The sequence below is a fragment of the Danio rerio genome, chromosome 22, assembly GCF_049306965.1.
Source record: "Danio rerio strain Tuebingen ecotype United States chromosome 22, GRCz12tu, whole genome shotgun sequence".
In the NCBI taxonomy this organism is placed as follows: Eukaryota; Metazoa; Chordata; class Actinopteri; order Cypriniformes; family Danionidae; genus Danio; species Danio rerio.
Window position 1 is genome coordinate 524825 of NC_133197.1, and position 27926 is coordinate 552750.

The 27926-nt window shown below is 39.3% G+C and overlaps 1 protein-coding gene across 1 annotated transcript; it reads left to right on the plus strand.

Annotated features, from left to right (window-relative positions):
- Positions 1-149: 149 nt before the first annotated feature.
- Positions 150-27613, plus strand: nuak2 (NUAK family, SNF1-like kinase, 2). Its single transcript, XM_683672.11, has 6 exons — positions 150-333; positions 12339-12459; positions 14252-14403; positions 21467-21532; positions 21840-22092; positions 25796-27613. Exons 1-6 carry the CDS (start codon positions 175-177, stop codon positions 26773-26775), a joined length of 1731 nt encoding a protein of 576 aa, XP_688764.3. The 5' UTR covers positions 150-174; the 3' UTR covers positions 26776-27613.
- Positions 27614-27926: the final 313 nt, after the last annotated feature.

Consider the following 27926-nt stretch of genomic DNA (forward strand, 5'->3'; position numbering starts at 1 on the left):
ATTATTATAAACGCGCTTCACTTCAATAAAGTCAGAGACAAAAAATAAGAGACACGCCCACCTGTAGATACACAATAAGGGGAGGGGCGGGCACTTACGGTCAGCACCACGCCCCCACTGTACTAGTGTCTCAGATGCTGCTGCGCGCCGGTGTGTTCGCGACGGCAGCGGCTCATGGAGAGTGTCGGTGCCCCGGAGGCGCCCGTAAAACGGCAGGCGGTGAAGAGACACCACCACAAACACAACCTCAAACACCGCTACGAGTTCCTGGAGACCCTCGGAAAGGGCACTTATGGCCGGGTCAAGAAGGCCATGGACCGGTCCGGCACAGCGGTGAGCAATAAACACCACATACACAACACTGAGGTAAAGTTACTTTACATTCACACATTCGGACTTTCTCCTTAAAATAATCTAATTTCACTAAAATATTTTTTTGCAAATTGATAATCATATTAGCAGCCGATCATATAGTGTTCACAGTCTGCTTCGAGTCTTACCTGTACTTTCAGACCGAATAGTAAGAGACGATGGTAAACAATAGACAGCATGCCACAAGTTATCACTGCCCGAATGCGCCAATATAAAATCAGCTAATTTCGCGCATTAAATGTGTTTCACATTAACACCGCGTTAAATGTGTTTCATAGTATTTATTATATATTACCTGAGTAAAAAAATCTATATTTTTTCCGGGTTTTCCTTCAGACTAATGTCAGTTAGAGTTTATATTTATCGTCATATTTTAAAGAACACGTTACATTCTATTTAACGTTACGTGTCTAGGTGTTTTCTAAATGCTTATTAACTGTCATGTGAAATCCTTATTCTTTGACTTGCACAGATTTGACACCTTATTTACACTGTATAAAATGGTCGGTTTTTGTCGTTAATCCAACCGTTGGATTCAAAAATTCTGTTAAATTTAAATGACACTTTTAAACCCAACGGTTGATTTTGTCCATATGAAAACCAGAAGGAAAATACTATTTATCTCCGATTCATCTAAATACTTATTAATTGTGAAGTGAAATAATTATTCTTTGACTTAAACCACTATTCTGTACACATTTGACAGTATTCATCTTATTTACACTGTAAAAAAAAAAAAAAAAAAAATTTAAATGACACTTTTAAACCCAACGGTTGATTTTGTCTGTATTCGACCAAACATTGGGTTACTTACAACACTCATTAAAATAGAATGAAAATGCTATTTAAGTGTCCCAGTCTTCATCAAAATACTCATTAATTGTCATGTAAAGATTCATTCTTTGACTTAAACCACTAGTTTTTACAGTTATTCATCCTATTTGCGCTGTATAAAATGCTGGGTTGTTGTAACCGTTAGTTTAATTTAAATGACATTTTTAAACTGAACGGTTAGTTTTTGTCCATATTTGACCAAACATTGGGTTACTTGCAACACTTATATTAAAGTGGAATAAAAATACTGTTTAAGTGTCTCAGTTTCTTCAAAATACTCATTTATTGTCATGTGAAATCTTCATTCTTTGACTTAAACCATTAGTCTTTACATGTTTGACAGTATTATTCATCTCTTTTAACTCTATAAAATGCTGGGTTGTTGTAATCATTGGATTAACTTTTTCAGTTAAATTTAAATGACACTTTTTAACCCAATGGTGAGGAGACACAGTAGCTCAGTGGTTAGCACTGTGGCCTCACAGCAAGAAGGTCGCTGGTTGGAGTCTTGGTTGGGTCAGTCGGTGTTTCTGTGTGGAGTTTGCATGTTCCCCCCATATTGACGTGGGTTTCCTCCACAGTCCAAACACACGTGCTATAGGGTAATTGATGAACTAAATTGGCTGTACTGTATGAGTGTGTATGGGTGTTTTCCAGTACTGGGTTGCGGCTGGAAGGGCTTCTGCTGTGTAAAACATATGCTGGAATTGTTGGCGGTTCATTCCGCTCTGGTGACCCCTGATGAATAAAGGGCCTGAGCCGAAGGAAATGAATGAATGAACTCAGTGGTTAGTTTAGTTCATATTTGACCAAACATTGGCTTTTACAACATGTATTGCAAACATGAACACAATTAAATACTATTTAAGTGTCTCAGTTTCATCAATATAATCATTAATTGTCATCTGAAGTCATTATTCTTTGCCTTAAACCACACATTATTATTCTTTTTTATTCAAAAGTATTTTATTTCAACAAACAAAACCCGTCACACACATTTACATTTAGGTTCTATAAAAATAAATAAAACATTTTAAGATAAAATACAAATAAATAATAATATTAAGTAAAACATATTTTACTCTCATATACAGTTGAAGTCAGAATTATTCGCTCCCCTCCGTTTATCTTTTTTCCCAATTTCTGTTTACTGAATATCAGATTTCTTCAGCACATTTATAATCATAACAGTGTTAATAACTCATCTCTAATCACTGATTTATTTTCTCTTTGCCATGAATACAGTTAATATTATTAGACTAGATATTCTTCAAGACACTTCTATACAGTAATCAGGCAAGTTATTGTATAACTATGGTTTGTTCTGGAGACTATCGAAAAAATACAGCTTAATGGGGCGAATAATATTTGACCTTAAAATGCCGTTTAAAAAATAAAAAACTGCTTTTATTCTAGCCGAAATAAAACAAATAAGACTTTCTTCAGAAGAACAAATATTATCAGACACGCTGTGAACATTTCCTGAATCTTTCAACACCATTTGGGAAATATTAAAAAAAAAAAAATCAAAGGGGGCGAATAATTCTGAATTTAACTGCATATAAGGGAAGAAAAGAAAAAAAAGAAAACAGAAAAAAAAAATACAAGAACAGGTTCTACTCCTCTAAAATGACTGAGGGGTCCATCTCCTTTATGTGATCTAAAACAGGTTGCCAGATGAGAAGAAACATCAGTACAGCCTCCTACAGTATATCGTATTTTTCTAAGGTCAGGTGGTGTTGGAGTTCCATACGCCATTGCTTAAAGAGTGGAGGAAGTTTTCCTATCATTTCAGCAATATCAATCTTCTAGCTAAAGCGAAGCAAAGGCAATCACATTTATCTCGCTTTTATTAAACCACAAGCTTTTATTCTAAACATGTTTTGTTGTAAACCAATGATTGGTCATATATGTACATGTTATCTAAATTTAAATGACACTTTTAAACCCAACAGTTGGTTTGGTTCATATTTAACCTTGGGTTACTTGAATGAAAATAATGAATTGTCATGCGAAATCTTTATTCTTTGACTTAAACCTCTAGTTGAAAATACTAGTTTACTAACCACATTAAAATACTATTGAAGTGTCACAGTTTGTCCAACACACTCCTTTATTGTCATCTGAAGTCTTTATTCTTTGCCTTTTAACTCTTTATTGTAAACCGATAGCTGCTTTTCCACTATCGTGGAATAATCCAATAGCCTATTGTTTTATTCATGGCTAGAGTAAGAATTTGTCTACAGCTTGTTAGTTTATTGTGAAGACAAAAATAATTAAAATAGCAAAAATAAAATGATAAAAATACAAAGATAAAAGAGCAGCATTTTGCTAAATATAATAGTGCTTTATTTGCTTTAGATCCTGATATTTACGTGTTGTTTCATATTCGTTTATTATTTCACTTGCTGCATTCGTTATTTTATCATTATAATCTTTTGATGTAAAGCCGCTGTGTAATTTAATTGATTGTTAAAAATGAAATAATTTAAGTGCTCTATCTTTTATAGTGAAAGTGCCCGCTCACTTTTGACAAGGCCTGTCCAAAAATATACTTCTGCCACTGTCCGCTTGTTAAGTGTGACGTCACGCGAAGCGGCCTCCGGGTCCAAGCGCTCTATTCAACTGAATGGGGAGACTCATGAAACGGTAATAATAAACGTTTACAAAGCGATTTAAGGCTTTCGAAAATCACGATGGCAGTATATATGTCCATGCCTGATATCTGATGGCCAGAAAGTGATTTTTTAAAATAAATTGTTACATGTTTGGTATTTGTTATGCAGCAAGCCCAGAGATTGTTGTGTACACTATGACTTTATGTAAAATTAACTTTAATGCGTGATAGGAATAAAACGTGATCATAAACGAATGATTTCTCCACTCAAATGAATGGCGGCTTGGACCCGGAAACAGTATACATACGTCACAAACACGTCACCACTTCACAAGCGGATAACACAAATGCACTATTATTTTATCTTTCTGTTATGTTCAGAGATTTTAAATATATTATTTATTTCCCCTCCAATCATGTTCAATCATCGCGTCACATTTTGGTCATTTTCCCTTTAAATAAAACTTAGCCAGAGCTGCGCAACATATGACCTCTAAATAAATAAGCTGCTGTGACATGTATATTTAGCGCATCTATTTGATAAAGCGGGATAACGGTGCTTGGTCACGCGGTTGCTTACGTTTTTATAAACATGATAAAACTAGTTTCGGCTATTATTAAAGTTTAATTGATCAAAGGGAGCCGTTTACATTGTGTTACCAAGGCAACTACTGATGCAGTTTGTGCAATGTTTCAAAGAGCTTTGTCGCAGCACGACAGCGGAAAATGAGACCGTACCGTGCTGTCCGGCCCGGTGTGGCACGGAATGGAGCACTTCTGCTTAAAGAACGATTCAGCACCATAGTGGAAAAGCGGCTAATGTCAAATATAGACAAAGACACATTATTTAAACTGAAATGACCCTTTCAAACCCAACGGTTGGTTTGTCCAGATTTGACCCAACGTTCAGTTCCAACATCCCAGCATTTACTGACGTGTAGTTTAATCAGTGTGTGTGTGTTATTAAGGACAGAAGAAGTGTTGTTTCATTCATTTTGACATGTCTGTTGAGCTGAATTACTGACATTATATTTAGTTCTTTAAAACATTAAATTAGAGGCTTAAACAACCGTTTATCTTTAATAATACCACAGTCCTTCTCTAATCACACATCAGTCGTGCAAACTTCTGAAGTATCGATCAGTCTTATTCACTATTGTTTTGACCATTCACTAGCACTGAGCAGAACTGAAAGGTGTTCTCTGAACATGATCAGGTTAACACACACTGCAGCACACAGGTCATCACACGCTGAAGGCTTTGTTCATCAATATGAAGAAATAAAGCTTTTCCTCATTCTTGTGAGTTTGTCATTGTTCCTGCAACGTTTCAGTGTGTGTGTGTGTGTAAGAGAGACTCATAGAGTGTGTTAATGTGTTAAATTGGCTGTGTGTGTGTGTTTGTGTGTGTGAGAGTGTTTGTATGTGAAAGTATCGATGTGTGTGTGTGTGACTGTAAAGTGTTTCAGTATGTGTGTGTGAATGAGAGTGTTAATGTGTTAAAAGCTGTGAGAGTGTGTATGAATGTGTCCTTGTGTGTGTGTGTGTGTGTGTGTGTACGTGTTTTTGCACAGAGAGAGTGTTTTTGTGATTACTTTTGAATGTGTGTGTGTGTGTGTGTGTCAGAGAAAGTGTGTGTATTTTGTAACCACGTATGTGTGTGTGATACTGTTTTATGTATGTCAGCCTGTGTGTAGAGTGTGTTTATGTGTGTTCTGTGAGTGTGTGTGTGTGTGTTGTTCAAGTGTGTGTAAACACTAAACCTGTTCTGAGGATCCGCCCTCCTCTATATCTAGATTCTCCCGCCGGCAGTTCATTCTCTCTCACACACACACACACACACACACACACACTCTCTCTCACGCATACCTCTATTGTCTCTCGCCCCACAGATACAATGTCTTTGATCAGCATGGCACGCACACACACACATTTTTTATTTTTGCCTTTAGACTCTTGACTTTCAGACGGCACCCATGTTTCACCGTCAGAAGAGTTGCACAATCAGTGTGTGCAGAAGAACAGATCTGATTATAAATGCTGTAAATGGCAGTGATTCTACAGGATATTTTATTGAACTATTCTCACATTTATATAGAATAAAACAGGTGGAATTATCCTCCTCAAACTCATGTCTAATAAATCAACACAACTGATCATCTGAAGAAGACCTCTCCATAACTGTACACACACAACTAATCAACACTCTACTCAGACATGTGTGTATGTGTGAGTGTATTTGTGTAACTGAGTGTGACACTGTGTGTGTGTGTGTGAGAGAGAGATTTTGTGTGCGCTTTTGTGCATGCAAGTGCTGGGTGGAGTGTGTGTGTGTGTGTTTTGTTATTCATCTAATGTATTGTAAGGACAGTCGTCTGCAGCCTTTGTATGTGTGTGTCTTTTGCATGTGTGTCTGTGTGTGAAATCAGTGTGTATTGTAATCGTAACTGGCAGGAAGTGATGTCATATTTGCAGAATCTCAGCAGTGATTCAGAAACGCAGAAATATTGACTAACAGACGGATGATATTGTGGTGTAATGCTGTTATTAATGTCGCTATTAATGCTATTATTATGCTGTTAATGCTATTATTAATGTCACTATTAATGCTGTTAATATTGCCGTTATTAATGTCGCTATTAGTGTCGCTAATTATGCCATTATTAATGTTGCTATTAATGCCGTTAATAATGTCGATATTACTGCTGTTATTACTGCCGTTAATAATGCCATTCTTTATGTCGCTATTACTGCCGTTATTTAAGTCACTATTGCTGCCGTTATTAATGTTGCTATTAATGCCGTTAATAATGTCGATATTACTGCTGTTATTACTGCCGTTAATAATGCCATTCTTTATGTCGCTATTACTGCCGTTATTTAAGTCACTATTGCTGCCGTTATTAATGTTGCTATTAATGCCGTTATTAATGTCGATATTACTGCTGTTATTACTGCCGTTAATAATGCCATTCTTTATGTCGCTATTACTGCCGTTATTTAAGTCACTATTGCTGCCGTTATTAATGTTGCTATTAATGCCGTTAATAATGTCGATATTACTGCTGTTATTACTGCCGTTAATAATGCCATTCTTTATGTCGCTATTACTGCCGTTATTTATGTCACTATTGCTGCCGTTATTAATGTTGCTATTAATGCCGTTATTAATGTGGCCATTAATGTCGCTATTAATTCCGTCATTTATGCTGTTATTAAAGTCGTTATTAATGTCACTATTACTGCCGTTAATAATGCCATTATTAATGTTGTTATTAATGCCGTTATCAATGTCGCTATTTATGTTGTTATTAATGTCGATATTAATTCCGTCATTAATGCTGTTATTAATGTCTCTATTAATGTTGTTATTAATGTCGCTATTAATGCTGTTAATAATGCCGTTATTAATGAAGCTATTAATGCCGTTAATAATGCTGTTATTAATGCCATTAATAATGTCGTTATTGATGCCGTTATTAATGTAACTATTAATGCCGTTAATAAAGCTGTTAGTAAAGTCGCTATTAATGCAGTTAATAATGCCATAATTGATGTTGTTAATAATGCCGTTATTAATTCCATTATTAATGCAGTTAGTAATGCATTATAAATGCCGTTAATAATGCTGTCTTTAATGTTGTTATCAATGCTGTTATTAATGCTATCATTAATTCTGTTATTAATGCCATTGATAAAGCCATTGATAAAGCGTCATTAATTCCATTATTGATGCTGTTATTAATGCCATTAATAATACCGTCATTCCGTTATTAATGCTGATATTAATGCCATCAATAATGCAGCTAATAATGCTGTTAATAATGCCATTAAAATGCCATCATACCGTTATTAATGCCATCAATAATGCTGTTTTTAATTCCGTTATTAATGCCATTATTAATTCCCTTATTAATTGCGATATTAATGCCGTCAATAATGCCGTCATTAATTCCATTGTTATTGCTGATAATAATGCTGTCAATAATTCTGTTATTAATGCTGTTAATAATGCTGTCATTAATGCCGTTAATAGTGCCATTATTAATTCCGTTATTAAAGCCGTCAATAATGCAGTTCAAAATGCTGTTATTAATGCCGGTATTAATTCCTTATTAATGCAGTCAATAATGCCGTTGTTCATGCTGTCAATAATTCTATTATTAATGCAGTCAATAATGCTGTTAATAATGCCGTTATTTATGCTGTCAATTATGCTATTATTAATGCCGTTAATAATGCATTATTAATTCCGTAATTAATGCAGTCAATAATGCCGTTAATAATGCTGTCATTAATGTCCGTTATTATTTCCGTTAATATTGCCAATATTAATGGGGTCAATAATGCTGTTATTAATGCCTTCAATAATGTTATTATTATTGCTGCTATTAATGCCGTCTATAATGCTGTTATTAATGGCGGGAATAATGCAGTTATTAATGCCGTTATCAATGCTGCCAATAATGCTGTTATTAATGCCGTTAATAATGCTGTTATTATTACTGTCATGTCATTATGCTGTGATTGAGGAGACGCAGGAACGCAGTTTTCTCTTTACCTGATTTGACATGATTGTGTTTCTGCAGTATTTGAGTGACACAGATAGGGAAGTGTGTGTTTTCAGTTCTCTATAGTCAGTGTTTGTGTGATTCTCTGTGGGTTTTCCCTCATGCTGGCGAGGGAAATATGGGGTGTTTCCTCTTCTGCTGATAAGAGCAGTCTGATGAGCTGTTTATAACTCACAGCGCAGACACTCACTGTTTACTCCGAGCTCTTACTCATGCAGCTGATTCACACTTTCACAGCAGCAATATCACTCTCAATATTCAATTACTCACTCCTGTCTTATTTCTATACCTTTTCTAATATTTCCCACAGTTTTGCAGTAAAAAGGCAAAATTTATCATCATTTATATGTAAAAGTCTGATGGGATTTTACTTGGAGAAATGGCTTTTATTGTAACTATTATATTTGTAATATTCTGAATTATTGTCATAAAGATATTTTATATTTAAGTGTCATGCTTTTAGCCATTATCTTGTTTTGTTTTTTCTTAATTTCTACTTTATTCCATTTACAAAATACAACATCAAAAGTGTTTTAGTTTTTCAGGAAGACTCTTCTTCATTTATTATTATTTTGATGTTTTTTATTTACCTTGCACTCTCACAAATTAAGTATCTTTGTTTATTTTTCACAAGTATTCTCTGTGTTTTGTTGTTTAGAGATATTTCTTTGTTGTCTTTTAGGGAGAATCAGGTTTCTTTAGTGTTTTCAGGAATAAACTTGGTTCTGTTTGTGTTATTTTAGAGATCTTTTGTTTAGTTTTGTGTGTTTAGAGGGATTTTCATCGTGAACAGAGTCTCTTTGGTGTTTTCTGGGAAGTGTCCGCTGGTCTGTGTGTGTGTGTGTGTGTGTGTATTGTAATTCAGGAGTGATTTTTCAGGTTCTTCAGGTCAGTGTTTTGGCTTTAAGGCTCTGGAATGTCGGTTGTTTTTGTAGCTCTGAAAGGCTGAAGGCGTTCAGCTTTAACGTTTGCTCTGCCGGTGACGGGCCTGAGCGGGTGTGAGATTCCTGAGCCTGTGTGTGTGTGTGTGTGTGTGTGTGTGTGTGTGTGTGTGTGTGTGTGTGTGCTGGGTGGAATACTTATAATCAGTAACTATTCTAATTAAACTGCAATGTGAAGTCTGTAATATAATATCATGTTTAGTTATGTTGATGTAATCTGAGTACTTTTGGATTACTTTTATATTACACTTACATTACATTTATAATATTTTGTAGATTACATAGAGATTACTTGTGCTTCTTTGTAGTTTACTTTTAGGTTACATATAGACTACTTTTGTGCCCTTTTGTAGATTATTTTTACATGACATGTGTGCCCATTTGTAAATTACTTTTGGATTACATTTGTGCACTTCTGTAGATTACATTTAGATTACTATTGTGCTCTTTTGTAGATTACATATAGATTAATTTTGTTCCCCTTTTGTAGTTTGCTTTTAGATGAATTTTGTAGATTACTTTAAGGTTATAAATAGATTACTTTGGTGCTCTTTTGTAGATTACTTGCTTTACATTTGTGCTCTTCTTTAGATTACATTTAGATTACTTTTGTGCCCTTAAACTTCTTTTAGATTACTTTTGTAGATTACTTTTTAGATTGCATATAGATAAATATAGATTTTGTGCTCTTCTTGTAAATTACTTTTGTATATTACATATAGATTACTTTTGTGCTCTTTTGTAGATTACATTAGGATTACTTTTGTGCCCTTTTGTAGATTACTTTTACATTATATTTGTGCTCATCTGTAGATTATATTTAGATTACTTTTGTGCTCTTGTAGTTTGCTTTTAGATGACTTTTGTAGATTTTTAGGTTACTCATAGATTACTTGATTCAGATCACATACAATCCATAACTACCCAAGTGTGTGTGTGTGTGTGTGTGTGTGTGTGTGTGTGTGTGTGTGTGTGTGTCTGTGTGTGTTTTTGAGGGAGCAGTGCTGATTGTGGAGGGGTCGTGCTGTTCTGACGTCAGTGAACAGGGTTGCATATGAAGGCTTGTGTTTGTTGTCTTTGTGTCTTTTGTGTGTGTGTGTGTGTGTGTGTGTCGTCAGGCATGTTTAACATTCCTCAGGCGGTTTGAGAGCGTCAGACGCGTCTCTACGGGTCACCAGGGCCAGCAGATGGACAAACACGCACACACACACACACACACACACACACACACACACACACACACACACACACACACACACACACACAGGTTAGTTTTAGTGGTTTGTACCATAGTCGTAATATATTGTACACTGTAAACACACTGAAACCTGTGAAGACTTCTGAATGACAAAAGACCCCCATTAGTATGACTTCATTTTACATTACAAGGACAAAAGGATGTCCTCATAAACCACCTCAGTGTTGTAATACCTAGATCACACCACTGTCATTACACACATTATATGATTAAAATAATATTTATGTTTTAATCTTCAATAAATAATCTAATCCTGCCATGCGACTATTGCTACTGCTCAAACGGTTTAGCGCTCAGCCCTAGTCTAATGATCATTTTCAGTTTCTCTTATGAAGGGGTAGTCGGGTAAAATGACAGTCAGAATGGAGTAAATACTACATAATATCAGTTATTATGTGTCACATGTTATGGAAACTGGTGATGAGGTCTTCAAAAGTATGGAAATACTAGCTCTTAATAGGTGTTGAATTTCATGTGTATACCCTTTTGTTATTATCTATCGTGCCGCCCTAACACACACACACACACACGCACACGCGCGCGCATCACTGCTGTGTGTGATGATAATGTCATTATTGTTATCTGTCAGTCGGTGACGGCACGTTTACAGTAAGCAGGAAGTATTGTTTATGCGTAAATGATTAGTGTGAAAATATCACTTTCATTCCGGCAGGGTTATGCAAGATGAATGATTCACAGCTCTACTGATTATTATCTAGACTTTCTACTGAAATACTGATCCGGCAAGTTTAAAAACAGGAGACATGAATGACATCTCTAAATTAGGCTGATATTGCCAACATGATCTATAATTAATATCAAATAAATACAGATCTTCCTATACGCACTCTTCAAAACAGCATTGCCAGATGAACAGCATCACCAATTCTGGATTATGGGGACTTCCTCTACAGATCAGCTTCATTAACTCTCCTCCACACTCTGGATGTTGTCTATCGTGCAGCAGTTGTTTGTGTTACTGTTTAATTCTCAGCACTGTCTGCTGTATTCTCTATTTTGAATTTTCCTTCTCTTCAATCACGTTGACTAATTCATTGGTTCTGTTCATTAGCAAAACTCTTCTGGGGAAACTCCACTATATTTACAGTCCCTTCTTAACATTCAGGAAACATGTGGAAATCTGCGCTCTGATGGTTTTAATACGCTCGGCAGGCCCAAAGTTGGCTCTTCATTTGGCCGCTACCCTTTTCGGTTTTCTGATGCTTGAAATCATTCGCAGCAGAGCGTAAAGCTCAACACTTTACTTCCACTATCATCTTTGAAAACCTCAGCTCAGTCAATAGTTCAAGATTTCTGTGCTTGTTTTTAGTTTCTCCCTGGTTTTTTATGTTATTATCTGCGTTTGTGAAATGGTTATGCTGTGTTCACACCAGACGCGGAACGCGCGGATAAATCGCACTATTCATGTGTAAATAGCCGCGTGAGTTTACTCGCTTCATTCACGCATTAAATCCGCTTCATTCAAGCTTCAAATGAACTTCAGAATAGACGCGGATTCACGTGATGGGCGGGGCTTGTGTCTGCCGAATAGTGGAATAGTTGGCGGTTCATTCTGCTGTGGCGACCCCTGATGAATAAAGGGACTAAGCTGAAGGAAGATGATTGAGTGAATGAATGATTCTACTGTATTAATGATGAAGGAATAATTAATTATAGGCTGTTGAATTATTAAACACGTGTGATATTACTGACGGTGTGTTATATGATGTGTGTTTTGTCGGTCAGGTGGCCATTAAATCCATCCGTAAGGAGAAGATCAGAGACGAGCAGGAGCTCACACACATCCGGCGGGAGATCGAGATCATGTCGTCTCTCAGCCACCCGCACATCATCAGCATTTATGAAGGTAACACACACACACACACACACACAGACACACACACACAGACACACACAGACACACTCACACACACACACACACACAGACAGACTCACACACACACAGACAGACTCACACACACAGACACACACACAGGCACACACACACACACACACACACACACACACACACACACACAGACACACACACACACACACACACACACACAGACACACACACACACACACAGACAGACTCACACACACACACACAGACAGACTCACACACACACACACAGACAGACTCACACACACACAGACACACACACACAAACACACACACAGACACACACACACACACACACACACACACACACACAGACACACACACACACACACACACACACACACACACACACACACAGACTCACACACACAGACACACACACACACACACACACACAGACAGACTCACACACAAACACACACACACACAGACACACACACACACACACACACACACACACACACACAGACAGACTCACACACACACACACAGACAGACTTACACACACACAGACACACACACACAAACACACACACAGACAGACTCACACACACACAGACACACACACACACACACACACAGACAGACTCACACACACACACACACACAGACAGACTCACACACACACAGACACACACACACAAACACACACACAGACACACACACACACACACACACAGACACACACACACACACACACACACACACACACACAGACACACACACACACAGACAGACTCACACACACACACACACACACACACAGACAGACTCACACACACAAACACACACACAGACAGACTCACACACACACACACACACACACACACACACACACACACACAGACAGACTCACACACAAACACACACACAAACACACACACACACACACACACACAGACACACACACACACACACACACACAGACAGACTCACACACACACACAGACAGACTTACACACACACAGACACACACACACAAACACACACACAGACAGACTCACACACACACAGACACACACACAGACAGTCTACGCTGGCAGACACACACACTCGCATCTGCAATCTCAAATACACACACACACTGATGTCTGCGCTCACAAATACACACACATACACACTCACTCATTCACATCTGTGATCGCAAACACACACACAACTGCACTCGCAAACACACACACACAACTGCACTCGCAAGCACACACACACAACTGCACTCGCAAGCACACACACATTTCTGTGCTCGCAAACACACACACTGGTTTAAAGATGTGTGTGTGTGTGTGTTTCTGTGTCTGTGTGAGTGTGCATGTGTGTATATGCATGTGTGTGTCTGCGAGTGCATTAGTTCATGTGTGTGTGTGTCTGTGTGTGCTTTGCATGTCTGTGCATCTGTTTGTGTGTGCATATGTGTGTCTGCATGTGTGTGTGCTTGATTATGTGGTTTACGAGGACAGAAATGTGTGTAAGCTTGGTGTTTTCGTTAAGGTGGTTTATGAGGATGTGTCTTGTGTCCTCCTAATCATATTTAACAAACTTTTTTTGTCATTCAGAATCTGTCGCGCGTGCTTGTGTGTGTGTGTGTGTGTGTGTGTGTGTGTGTGTGTGTGTGTGTGTGTGTGTGTGTGTGTGTGTGTGTGTGTGTGTGTGTGTGGGTTGGTTTAGGGGAAGTGTTTATCTGTATAAAACACATTACGCCTGTGGAGAGTCCTCATAAATTACTAAAACCAACATGTGTGTGTGTGTGTTTCAGTGTTCGAGAACAAGGATAAGATCGTGATCGTGATGGAGTTGGCCAGCAGAGGAGATTTATTCGACTACATCTGTGACTCTCAGCCGCTGGCAGAGACGCAGGCCAGACACTTCTTCAGACAGATCGTCTCTGCTGTACACTACTGCCACAGGGTCAGACACACACACACACACACACACACACACACACATAGATATATTTATAATTTCTTGTCCATTTTCATGTTTAATTAATTCAAGTACAAAATCACCTAAATAAAGGAATATTACTCAAATCTAAAGACTAATGGATCTATAAACTATATATGTATAAATAAAGGGCAAAAATCTCATTTTTTTTGTTTTACAGTTTAGTTATTTTTACTAAAAGAACACAAAACCTGAAATAAACTTCACTATAAACTAGATAAAAACAGCCAAAACAGCAAACGTCCAAGCCCAGTGTTGTCTGTAATGTCTCTCTGTGTTCTGTTTAGTGTTAATTACACCACAAAAATGAGCAAAACTGTCTTTAAAAACAATACAAATTACAAAAGTCACAACTAAACGGCAAACTGAACAACGGCAAAATGAAAAATGTTAAAAAACGCATCTTTAAAATCAATCATACACTAGTATATTAAAGGTTTGCCACCGTGCCGCTCTCCATCAAAGGTTGGCGTAATATATTGCAATATCTTCAGTCACTCGAACACTAACCTCAAATATTCAGTCATTCTCCTTCAGCTTAGTCTCTTATTTATCTGGAGCCGCCACAGAACAATGAACCGCCAACTTATCCAGCATATGTTTTACACAGCTGCAACCCAATACTGGGAAACACCCATTCACACTCATTTACACACACAATCATACACTATGGCCAGTGTAGTTGATCAGTTCCCCTATAGCGCATGTGTTTGGACTGTGGGGGAAACCGGAGCACCCGGAGGAAACCCACGCCAACACGGGGAGAACATGCAAACTCCACACAGAAACACCAACTGACCCAGCCCAGACTCAAACCAGAGACCTTCTTGCTGTGAGGCGATCATGCTGCCCACCGTGATGCCCAACAATCAATCAAACACTAGTATACTAAAGGTTTGCTCTCTGTGTAGTGTTTCACGTGTGTTATTGCTGTAGAACTACAGACTGTGTGTGTGTGTGTGTGTGTGTGTGTGTGTGTGTGTGTGTGTGTGTGTGTGTGTGTGTGTTGCTCCTCATCTTCAGAGAGCTCTGCACTGAGCATCAGCAGGACATCATGTGAATGTTTCTCATGCTCTGCAGAATCTCCCAGAAGCCCTTTGTGTGCTGAGGAGGGCCAGACAGAGAGATTGCATAACACACACACACACACACACACACACACACATCAGCCTCCGCATGCCTGAACACACACAGAGACACGCTTGAGCTTCAGACGCACACACGCACACACACACACACGCACACACACACAACTGATGCTCTGATAGAGACAAAGAGTTTTAACAGCTCAACGGTGTCAGTACAAGCTCACACACACACACACACACACACACACACACAGAACACAAATATATATATATATAGTCAGAATTATTCGCCCTCCTGTGACTTTATTATTACTGTTTTTTTATATTTGCCAGATGATGTTGAACAGATGCAGGAGTTGTTCACAGTGTTTCCTCTAATGTTTGTTCTTCTGGAGAAAGTGATGTGTTTTATTTGGGCTAGAATAGGAGCAGTGTTTAATAGTGTTAAAGTCATGTTAAGCTCAATATTATTCACCCCTTCAGCAATATTAGTGTTGGATTGTCTCCAGAACAAACCACTGTTATACAATGACTTGCCTAATTACCCTAACTTTACCCTAATTACCCTAGTGAAGCCTTTACATGCCACTGTAAGCTGTACACTAGTGTCTTGAAGAATATCTAGTCTAATATTATGTGCTGTCATCATGGAGAAGAGGAAATAAATCAGCTTTTGGAGATTATTGATTAAAACTATTATGATTAGAAGTGTGCTGAAGAAATCTGCTCTCCGTTACACAGAAATTGGGGGAAAATAATATGCAGGAGGGCGAATAATTCTGACTGAGATTTAAAATGAGAAATCATTCTGCTAGTGTGAAATAAGTTCATGATGACTGACATATTGAATTATAAATGCACAATAGTGTTGCTAGTGTTTGCTTTGGGCAAGAATTAAACACTTAAACAAAAATAAAAAAACAGATTGTTTAGACGTTTATGACCTGCAGTGCGTTTCTGAAAACCCTTGTTTACCACCTCAGGTCACTGTTACAAACATAGTTTGTTGATTTGGCATTTCCCAAATCCCTCGTTCCCACAATTAAACAGTGGCAAACTGCATCCTCTGCACCGCTACAGCTGTAGCTAGAAGCAGAGTTATTGGTTGTGTTCTATTCCCAGTTATCCCCCCTATGCCCTATTCATTTACAACATTTCAATTTGGGATGATTTAAATTATAATTTAAATTATTAGTAGTAAGTAGGGCTGTGTGATTAATCAAAATAGAATCGCAATTGAAAGTGTTGCAGTTAATAGCAGGAGTCTGCTGCTTCAGAAGCATTAATAGGCGAATTAATAATTAAAGAAAAGAAAGCATCGCTGATCTGGGAATATTTGGGTTTAAAGTCACAGACACCGAACAAAACCTGGTCGTTTTTAGGAGCTGTCGTGGAATTACAGATTATTGAGCTGAAGCTTGACTACAAAATTAATTTACAAATCAAATCACAGCATCTGCCAAAACATAATAAATCTGAATATTTTCCCCAAATCACACTGCTCTGTTAGTAAGGACTACTTTTCTTCATTTCTTTACATTTCTTCAACTGCCTACTGTAAAACACAGCCATTATGATTCATATGATTTATATATGAGATTAGGTTACGTGGCGACGCAGTGGCGCAATAGGTAGTGCTATTGCCCCAAAGCAAGAAGGTCGCTGGTTCGAACCTCGGCTCAGTTGGTGTTTCTGTGTGGAGTTTGCATGTTCTCCCTGCGTTTGCGTGGGTTTCCTCCGGGTGCTCCGGTTTCCCCCACAGACCAAACACATGCGCTACAGGTGAATTGGGTAGGCTAAATTGCCTGTAGTGTATGAGTGTGTGTGTGGATGTTTCCCAGAGATGGGTTGCGGCTGGAAGGGCATCCGCTGCGTAAAAACTTGCTGGATAAGTTGGCGGTTCATTCTGCTGTGGCAACCCAGGATTAATAAAGGGACTAAGCCGACAAGAAAATGCCTGAATTATGATGTGTTAGCGTGTTGTTAATGGCTTTACGGCTGCACCCTGTTTAGAGTGTCATTGTGGGCGTTTTACGCTATAACTAACGTTGTTCAAGTGATGGATCTGCGACAGAAACTACGGTTTAGGGAAACACTCAAGTCACTACATCAATCGTTTCCCGAACGGTGCATCATACTATGATAGTTCAGCCGCGAGCTCCATCATTGTTTGGGAAACACAGCCCAGATCAGTTTACACACTTCCTGCTAGCTAAATCTGCTAACAATCACAACTGTAGCGCTGAGTACTAAAATAGTCAACAATTGAGTTCCAGCGCAGCTCCGACTCCGCTGATTCTCACTATTGTGACCAATATAAAAGCTCATCTAACGTGATATCCCAGGAGCTGTGACTTACAGAGGTGTGTTACTAAGGAAGTAAGATGTATATTCTCAAATAGCAAGGAAAAATGTCAGGATTAAACGTGTTAAGTTACGAGTTTTCCATTACTGCGTCACCTGGGGTGTATTTCATCCGAAAACAGACTGAAAGGAAGCGTAACTTGAGTTTAAAACAGCCCAGACTGTGTCAGTTTAGGGTTGAAGTGTGTGTTGTGGAGTTACAATTGCATAATAGAATCTAGATATATATAGCTGACAGGTGATGTACATTGTGTTGAAGGTTTGAAGGTTCGAGGACAGTGAAAGTCTGTGATACTCTCAACATTGGGATGTGAAAATTATAAGGAATTCCCCCAAATAAAAACCACATGACTAAATCTGTTATTGTGGAGCTGTTTCAGTGTAGATGAACAGTTAAACGGTCAGTAATGTGTTTTATTGTTATTTACAAAAGAAAAAATAAACAGTATACATTAGCAGCAGATACACGAGTAAACAGTTCAGCTTATTAACATGAATAGCCATTACAAAGAAACAGAATCGCGTTAAAGAGTGAATCTCTCATTTATTCGTTTGTTTTCGTTTGATTACATTAAATAACAGGTGTCACTTTATAAATGCACACATCTAATGTTATGATGAAGGCAGTCGACGGCTTCCTAACTGTTTATGCTCATTTAGGACGAAATTAGTTGCGTAAAAAAAAAAAAAAATAGTCATAATCGGCATCTTTAGATGTTATTATTATTAATTGTGTATGTCTGTTCAAACCATAGACTGTAGACTTTAACCACAAACCACAGACTTTATCTGCGCTATATGACTTTTGTTTTAGGATTGAATAGGAGGGGAGACGACACCTGTAATGAAAAGGAAAGGGAATCCTGCCGGTTTTATATTTATTTTAAAGTGTTTTCATGTCTAAACAAAGCCAAAGCAGAGAACAGACTCACATTTAAGAGCGAGGGGCGGCCCCTGGTGGTTCGGCGGTATGGGTTGCGTATAGGGAGGATCGGCTCTTTAATGTTTATCGCCACCCTTCAGGGAAAGACTGAAAACACTGAAGAAACACGCTAAATAACCTCTAACCCTGGACACCTACATTTACATCACTTCTTTGCAATTAAATCCTAATCTGGGCTGTGTTTCCCAAACAATGACGTAACTCGTGGCTGAACGATCATAGTATGATGCATCATTTGGGAAAAGAGCGATGTAGTGACGAGTGTTTCCCAAAACCCATAGCTTCTCTGTGGCAGATCCATCGCTTGAACTATGTTAGTTCTAATGTAAAACGCCAGTAATGATGCTCTAAACTGGCTGGAGGAACTACTTTACAGAAAAACCCCATCATTTTATGCAAATTATATTGTTGCACACACATTTAAAAAAAATGTACATGCACTCACTCTCCATATTAACTGAAATATATGGAAACGACACATATAGAACTCATATACGTTTCCTTTACAAATATTAATGAGAATATTCCATATGAAATCACTTAGCTAACACGTATTCTAATCTCAAATATTAATCATATAAATCAGTAATGGTTGTAGGCCTAATTTACAGTAGGCTATTTATTAAGAAATAATACTTATTATTATTATTATGGCGAAGCAGTGGTGCAGTAGGCAGTGCTGTCGCCTCACAGCAAGAAGGTCGCTGGTTCAAATCTCAGCTCAGTTGGTGTTTCTGTGTTGAGTTTGCATGTTCTCCCTGCCTTTGTGTGGGTTTCCTCCAGGTGCTCCGGTTTCCCCCACAGTCCAAAGACATGCGGTACAGGTGAATTGGGTAGGCTAAATTGTCCGTAGTGTATGAGTGTGTGTGTGTGGATGTTTCCCAGAGATGGGTTGCGGCTGGAAGGGCATCCGCTGCGTAAAAATTTGCTGGATAAGTTGGCGGTTCATTCCGCTGTGGCGACCCCGGATTAATAAAGGGACTAAGCCGACAAGAAAATGAATGAATGAATTATTATTATTATTATTAAGTAGGGTATTGTTTATTTATTTGTAATTGTTTTGAAAAGTCTACTTTTCCAGTTTGACACATGCAAACCACTGCAGAAATGTTCTAGCCAGCAGACTCATGTCATATACAGCACAGATCCTTAATAAATAACCCACTATAAATTAAAACCAATAACTCATGCTATATATATATATATATTTTTGTTTTCAAAAGTTTCGGACACGTAACATAGCCTACATTCCACTTTTAAATGATAGATCACCTATAGCTTTCGTCATGAGCCACGGCTGCGTTCAAAATGGAGTAAATGTTTTCAAAGTGCACTACGAAGGGAACGCAATTGTCAATATGAAGATCGCAAAAACTGAACTGTAAAAATGCTTTGAAAGCAAATGACACCTGAGAGAGATGAGCCTACTGTGTTTTTAAATCATTCCAAGTTTAAATGTTGGAACATTCTAGATCAGGGGTCACTGATCTCAGTCCTGGAGGGCCGGTGTTCCTGCAGGGTTTAGCTCCAACTTGCCTCAACACACCTGCCTGGGTGTTTCAAGTACACCTAGTAAGAGCTTGATTAGCTTGTTCAGGTGTGTTGATTAAGGTTGGAGCTCAAATCTGCAGGTAACCGGACCTCCAGGAACAAGTTTGGTGACCCCTGATCTAAATGAATGGGGCATAGGGGGAATAACTGGGAATAGCACACAGCCAGGAACTCTGCTTCTAGCTACAGCTCTAGAGGTGCAGTTGCAAGCGTACAAGTTTGCGATGCCGTTTGCGAATGTCCCTTGGCACGATAGATTTGGGAAACGCCAAATCAACAAACTATGTTTGTAACGACACAACTTGTGACCTTAGTTTGCTAAAAATGGTTTTCGGAAACGCAACTCTGATTATGGCAAACCATATATCGTTGGAAAGTTCTAAGACTTCTAACCACATATTTTAGCCCTGTTTTCTGATATGTAGGAAGAGTAATAGATTTAAACACATTTACTGTCATCTGTCAACCTGTGGGAGCGTTTACGCTCAAATATTTAAGCTATAATATTACAGTCTAAATACAAACAATCATGATCAACTATATCATGTAAAAGCATTTCTAGTTTCCATATCTGATGACTGATTGATGATGGACATTACAGAGCAATTTAATAATTTATATTAGAGTTATTTATTAATATTTAGCGAATAGGATACAAAAAGAAGTCAAAGCATTACTTTGCTACAGCAATCAACTGAGAATCTTTTGTTTTCATATTTAATGCATGTTCAGACTATAGTTTCTAATGATACATCCCTATAAACAGCCACAGAAACTTCAACCAGTATATCCAGATTAACATGCGAATCTGTGAATGTTTGAATTATTAAGCTAATGAACCCATCCAGACTCTGTTATGAACAACACTGCCAACGCAATCTCGAAAGTCTAAAATAAAACAGTAAAAGCTTCAATACTGAATAGTTTGCTGTATTTTGAAGTGTGCACAGTCTCAGTATATTCATATACCATGTTCATTATCATAATATATTGAATATTGGTGAATGTCTAATCGTGTTTTCTTCCAAAAAGCATTGTGCTATTTTCATTAAAAAATCTATTTTCTGCTTTTCTCTAACAGAACGGGATTGTCCATCGTGACCTGAAGCTGGAGAACATCTTGCTGGACTGCAACGGCAATATAAAAGTGAGTTCCATCTGTGATTTATTCTTAAATTTGTGAACTCTTCACTGTCAAACTATCCTTCATTTGCACAACATTGTTTCCACCTAGCATTACAATATACTCAAATGCATTTCATGTGTCATACGTCTCTCTTAATTCATGTTCACACAGGTAGCATTAATTGTTTTCCACTGAGCCACCCCAAAAACTCATTCTGACTTACAAAAACTAGTATTTGTAGATATCTGCTCTAGACTCGAGACTAAAACAGGTTTATTTTGTCATGTGTGAGCTCTGAAAGTGACGGAAATCGCTGTGTGTGTTCCAGATCGCAGACTTCGGCCTGTCCAACTTGTACCGCGGTGATAAACTGCTGCAGACGTACTGCGGGAGTCCCCTGTACGCGTCTCCGGAGATCGTGAACGGCCGTCCGTACAGAGGGCCTGAGGTGGACAGCTGGTCTCTGGGGGTCCTGCTCTACACACTGATGCACGGAGCCATGCCATTCGACGGACACGACCACCGCATACTGGTGCAGCAGATCAGCAGCGGGAGCTACAGGAAACCCTCCAAACCATCAGGTCAGAGCGCAATTATGTTACGCATTTAAGAGTTACACCATTTGCTACGCATTTATGTTACGCATTTAGCAGTAACGCATTTGTTAGGCCATTCAGCAGTTACGCATATGTCACGCATTTAGCAGTTACGCATTTGTTACGCATTTAGCAGTTACACATTTATTGCACATTTAGCAGTTACGCATTCACATTTAGCAGTTACACATTTATGTTACGCATTTAGCAGTTACACATTTATTGCACATTTAGCAGTTACGCATTCACATTTAGCAGCTACACATTTATGTTACGCATTTAGCAGTTACACATTTATTGCACATTTAGCAGTTACGCATTTACATTTAGCAGTTACACATTTATGTCACGCATTTAGCAGTAACGCATTTGTTACGCCATTTAGCAGCTACGCATTTATGTTACGCATTTAGAAGTTACGCATTTGTTACGCCATTTAGCAGCTACACATTTATGTTACGCATTTAGCAGTTACACATTTATGTTACGCATTTAGCAGTAACGCATTTGTTACGCCATTTAGCAGTTACACATTTATGTCACGCATTTAGCAGTAACGCATTTGTTACGCCATTTAGCAGCTACACATTTATGTTACGCATTTAGCAGTTACACATTTATGTTACGCATTTAGCAGTAACGCATTTGTTACGCCATTTAGCAGTTACACATTTATGTCACGCATTTAGCAGTAACGCATTTGTTACGCCATTTAGCAGCTACACATTTATGTTACGCATTTAGCAGTTACACATTTATGTTACGCATTTAGCAGTAACGCATTTGTTACGCCATTTAGCAGTTACGCATATGTCACGCATTTAGCAGTAACGCATTTGTTACGCCATTTAGCAGCTACACATTTATGTTACGCATTTAGCAGTTACACATTTATTGCACATTTAGCAGTTACGCATTCACATTTAGCAGTTACACATTTATGTCACGCATTTAGCAGTAACGCATTTGTTACGCCATTTAGCAGCTACACATTTATTGCACATTTAGCAGTTACACATTTATGTTACGCATTTAGCAGTTACGCATTTGTTAGGCCATTCAGCAGTTGCGTATATATGTCACGCATTTAGCAGTTACGCATTTGTTACGCCATTTAGCAGCTACGCATTTATGTTAAGCATTTAGCAGTTATGCATTTGTTATGCCATTCAGCAGTTACGCATTTATGTTACGCCATTTAGCAGTTACACATTTGTGTTACGCTATTTAGCAGTTACATACCGGTTCTTGGTACACATCCCTAATTCTCATTATCAGTCTGATAACAAATCTCAGACGATATCTTTAAGCCGATAAATGATGTATTATTACCACCGGTTGAACTTCTACACATGCTTGCTGCCTACCTTTTTACTACTTTGCTGGTATTTTTGATTTGAGTTTACGTTAAATTATTTGTTACATTATTTTTGTTTTTTTATTTTGGTCTTTTTTTTTTATTTACATAAAACAAAGTTGGCCATGGACAAGAGCAGTTCATTAATAAAGTTCAAAAATCCGCTCAAACTTTCCTCAAGTTAAGGTTTAAAATAAAATCAGTTGTTCACTGTTTGTGTTTGCCGTTTGATTTTGCGATCATGCAGAAAATGTAGGAAAATTATATTTATCGGCTAATATATCGGCTATCAGTATTGGTGGTGTTAGGATTTTTTCGGACGAGTGTGGGAAGTGTGCGTGTGAGGAGAGGTATCTGTAAAATTAGGTGCCAGGTCAAATTTCAGAGGTTCCAGATCCGGCTTGTTCTGGCACAAATTAAGCCCTGGGTGCATCCCTATTAATTAATAACGCCAATGTCTTTCCCTTGAGTCCTCTGTTCATCTTCAAAACACAAATGAAGATATTCTTCCTTCAGGACCCTACAGAGAAAGCAGAAGTCCTGAAATGTGATGGCATGTGCATTTTTTGCATGAACTGGCCCTTTAGTGTTGAATGTGGGAGGGACTCCAGCATTGCTGATCAGTTATAAAGTCAGGAAAGTTGGCCAATCTTGCTATTTTTCTCAACCTTGTTCCTGGAGGCTGACCAGCAGTACAGCTTTTGTGCTGGTCTTTAGGGTTCAGCTCATATTGGCAAGCTGATGAGCTGAAAGAGGAGTGTTCAGTCGGGAAGAGTGTGAGAGTGTGTACAGTTGGTGTGTCTCCAGGATCAGGCTGTTCATGTGTGCTCCATCTGACGTTTGCACAGTTACATAAAGCTTTGACACGCTGCCACAGTGCCGGACACACCTGTGGAGCACTGCCAACAGACCTTCATCTGGCTGAAATTGACCACAGATCACCTCATTGTAGGCAAGAGGTGTCCAGCGTGGCTCTGGGGGGAGATTTTAATTCAGAGTTCAGCTCAGACTGGAAATATTAGCAAGTTACCATGCGTCTCTAGGATTAGTTCACCTAGCAGATAAGTTCTGTTATTAAGTACTCCCCGTTCATTTCAATCCCCTGAGACCTCTGTTCATGCTCTGAACACAAGTGAAGATATTTTAATGTCAGTGCGAGAGCTCCCTCATCTTCCATAGACAGCAAGGCAAGAGTCCTGACGCGCTCAAAGCCTAGAAAAGACCAAAAACATCTTCAGAACACTCCACATGTCTTCAGTGTTCAGCTGTAATCATACCAAGCTCCAACAACACTTCTGTGTGACAAGAGCTATGATATGATATTGTGTGCATATATCTTCTCTTCCACAACAGGTCATCAGGGTGTGCTTTTACTATGGACAGTACAACATATTCCCGTTAGAGTCAGCAGCGCAGCACCTAAACACCACACTGTCCAGAGCAGTGAGTTCCCGGAACAGACCGGGGTAACAGATCCAGCATGTTACACAAGGATGGAGAGGTGTCATGCATGATAGGGGAAAAATGGATGGGGTGTTGGATGGCAGTGGGTTGTCGCGGACGAAAGTAAAGAGGATTGGGGAGTCTCGGAAGAAATTGAAAGTGAACAGCAGACAGGGCAGGAGGGTGGTTGAGGAGAGGGATCAGTAAAATCAGGTACCAGATCAGATCTCAGAGGTGCCGGATCGGGTGTTCCGGCACAAATTAAGCCCTTGTCCAGAATAATGGGCCATTCTGACCTGAAGCTGAAGATATAGGCCCACACAGATGGTTTTACAACACTCAAAATAGCTCATGGAGCTTTGTACAGCTGAACCACTGAATGCTTTGACTGTGTTTTTGGTCTTTTCTGGACTTTGAGCATCTCGAACCCTTGCTGACTATGAAGGATGAGGGAGCTCTCGCATTCATCTAAAATATATCCATTTGTGTCTGAAGATGAACAAAGCTCTGAGGGCATTGAACATAAGGGTGATTAGGGTTTTCACTGTACTTCAGGAAACCTGGTACTGTGTACATTTTTTCTGTAGTACCTTGGTAGTGAAGTACTGGTTCTTTTGACAACACTAAGTGTTATAGCATTATTATTTTAGGATGAACTTTGTTTAGAGTAGGTTGGAAGCCCTCGAGGAGCAGGACTGCTCATGCCTGTTCTAGGTTAATTCAATACTACATCATGTAGCAAATCCCAACTCATGGACCTTTGCAATTTGGTCGCCACTATCTCTCCAACTTTACAATGTCATCATATTGTCATCATATTGTCCTAAAGTCAAAAATACCTAAAAAAAATAACTTTAAAAATGTTAACTCTCTTTGCTCCCCCTACAGATGCGTGTGGTTTGATTCGCTGGATGTTAATGGTAAACCCGGAGCGCAGAGCGACACTGGAGGACATTGCCGGCCACTGGTGGGTCAACTGGGGCTTTGAGCTCCCCCTACTGGCTCAGAGTGACCCTGCAACTGCACATCCAGCTTCAGAACCAGCAGCTGTAGTGAGCCAAACCAATGGATCGACCCGCATCGCGGACTGGCTGCGGCGCAGCTCTCGCCCCCTGCTGGAGAGCAGCTCTAAGATGCGCTGCCTGCTGCGGACAGGAGAGCCGGTGCAGAGGCAGCGCTCCATACGCAGGTCCCGCAAGGAAAACAACATCTCGCAGAGCATGCAGGAGACTCCGCGGCCCGCTAAAGGCATCCTGAAGAAGAGGGGTAGCCTAAAACTAAAGGCGCCCCCAGAACCCCAGCTTACTCCCTTAGAGGAGAAGAGCTCTAATGCACTAGTGGCCGCTGTCCTTCCTCCACCTCCGAAAGGCATCCTAAAGAAACCTTCGGAAAGCGAGTCCAGCTGTTGTTCCCTCTCTCCACAGAACTCTGGCCAAACCCTTGGGAACCCATCACCTGTTCCGCACCGCAAAGGAATCCTCAAACGCCACAGCAAGTTTTCCGGCGGACTGCAGGAATTCGGCTCACTGGATCAGCTCGCACTGTGTTCGCCTGCAGTGGTGAACCGACCTCGACCTAGCGGAGCGGTTAGCGAAGACAGCATCCTCTCCTCGGAGTCCTTTGATAGACTGGACTTACCCGAGCGGGAGATCCCTGTTGCATCAATGGGGCGACTGTCGGGAAAACAGAGGATGCGAGGATGTGTTTCGGCGGACAATCTCCTGGACCTGCAGGAAGACAGGACTCAGGGACACTGGGAGATGGAGATCGCCTACCGAGCAGGAGTGTCCGATAGCATTTTTTCAATCACCGACTGTGAAAACGTCACGCAGACTTACAAACAAGCCTTGGGAGCAATCGCAACCTGAGATGCAGGGAGACTGAAGTGCGGGATCTCCAGGAAATAAGTCAAAGCCAGATGAACACTGGTAAGATTTCAGACCCGGCAGGAAGCGGGTTCTGACAAGGAACAGGAAGCCCTGTTTGGCGGACTCTTTGGTGGCGTTTTATTGCAGACTCTTGTGGTTTTTATCTGATCAGCTGTCGAATGACGGCGACTGTTGTGCTTTGAAATGTTTGTGGTTTTAATGGACTCTTAATGGTGTTGGCTAGTGAAAAAAGAAAGTCCCGAAGATGAATCTCATGCTGTGAACTTCAGATCTTCTGCTTGTTTTTAAGTTGGCGTCTACAGCTAAACGTTCTCCCAATGCAAAGACTGACTAAACGATCAACTGAAAGTGGATCTGAAGATGGATCTCTGACTTTACACCATAAACCATAGTCTGTTTATGACTGTACGCAGTGCAGACTTCTGTTTTCCATGATAAGAACTCTGTCAGATGAGAGTGTTTAAACTGCTGTGAACACACTGGGAATAACACTAACAGGGTGAGATCAAACTCCTCCAAATCATGTAGAGTAATGGTGGGTAACTTCTTTGTTTTTGAGGGGGTGAGAATAGTTCAGAAAGGGATGAATGATGAATGGTATCTCAGTGTCAAAGGTCTTGTGTTTGTGTGAATCTCCTGGAGTTCATACAGTGTTCTCTGGGATTCATGGCATGTGTTGACGGAGGTAATGAGGTGCTTTTCTGTGTGTTTGGTGTCATATTTGTTTGAGTTCCTGCATGTTTTTGTTTTTGCCAAAGTGCCTGATTTATCTGCCGTGAATCAGCGGACCAATAAAACAGCACAAATGAAGAGGAAATGCTGTCTGTTATTGTGTGGTGTCAGTGTTCGTTCAGTTGACAAATAATTTACGATATTATTCGATAACATCATTTCACTGATGGAAATTTCAAATGATAAAAACCATGCACGGACATTTTCATCAACAAATAAAGATGTTTATAGAGGGTCAATTACTTATAAGATCCGATCAGAACGAATGACGAGAACAAGCAATTATGAATCCAGAGCAAATGCACTTCTAACTATCCAAAACACTATGTCTGTGGTGTTAATCAACTTTGAATTGGACCACATGCAATCTGCTTGTTAAGTGTGACGTCACATGAATC

Excerpts from the sequence above, each read along its gene's own strand:
- nuak2 (XM_683672.11), top strand. The coding sequence starts at position 175 with ATGGAGAGTGTCGGTGCCCCGGAGGCGCCCGTAAAACGGCAGGCGGTG. Across the intron at positions 334-12,338 it reads TGGACCGGTCCGGCACAGCG|GTGGCCATTAAATCCATCCG; the intron begins GTGAGCAATAAA and ends TTTGTCGGTCAG. Across the intron at positions 12,460-14,251 it reads CATCATCAGCATTTATGAAG|TGTTCGAGAACAAGGATAAG; the intron begins GTAACACACACA and ends TGTGTGTTTCAG.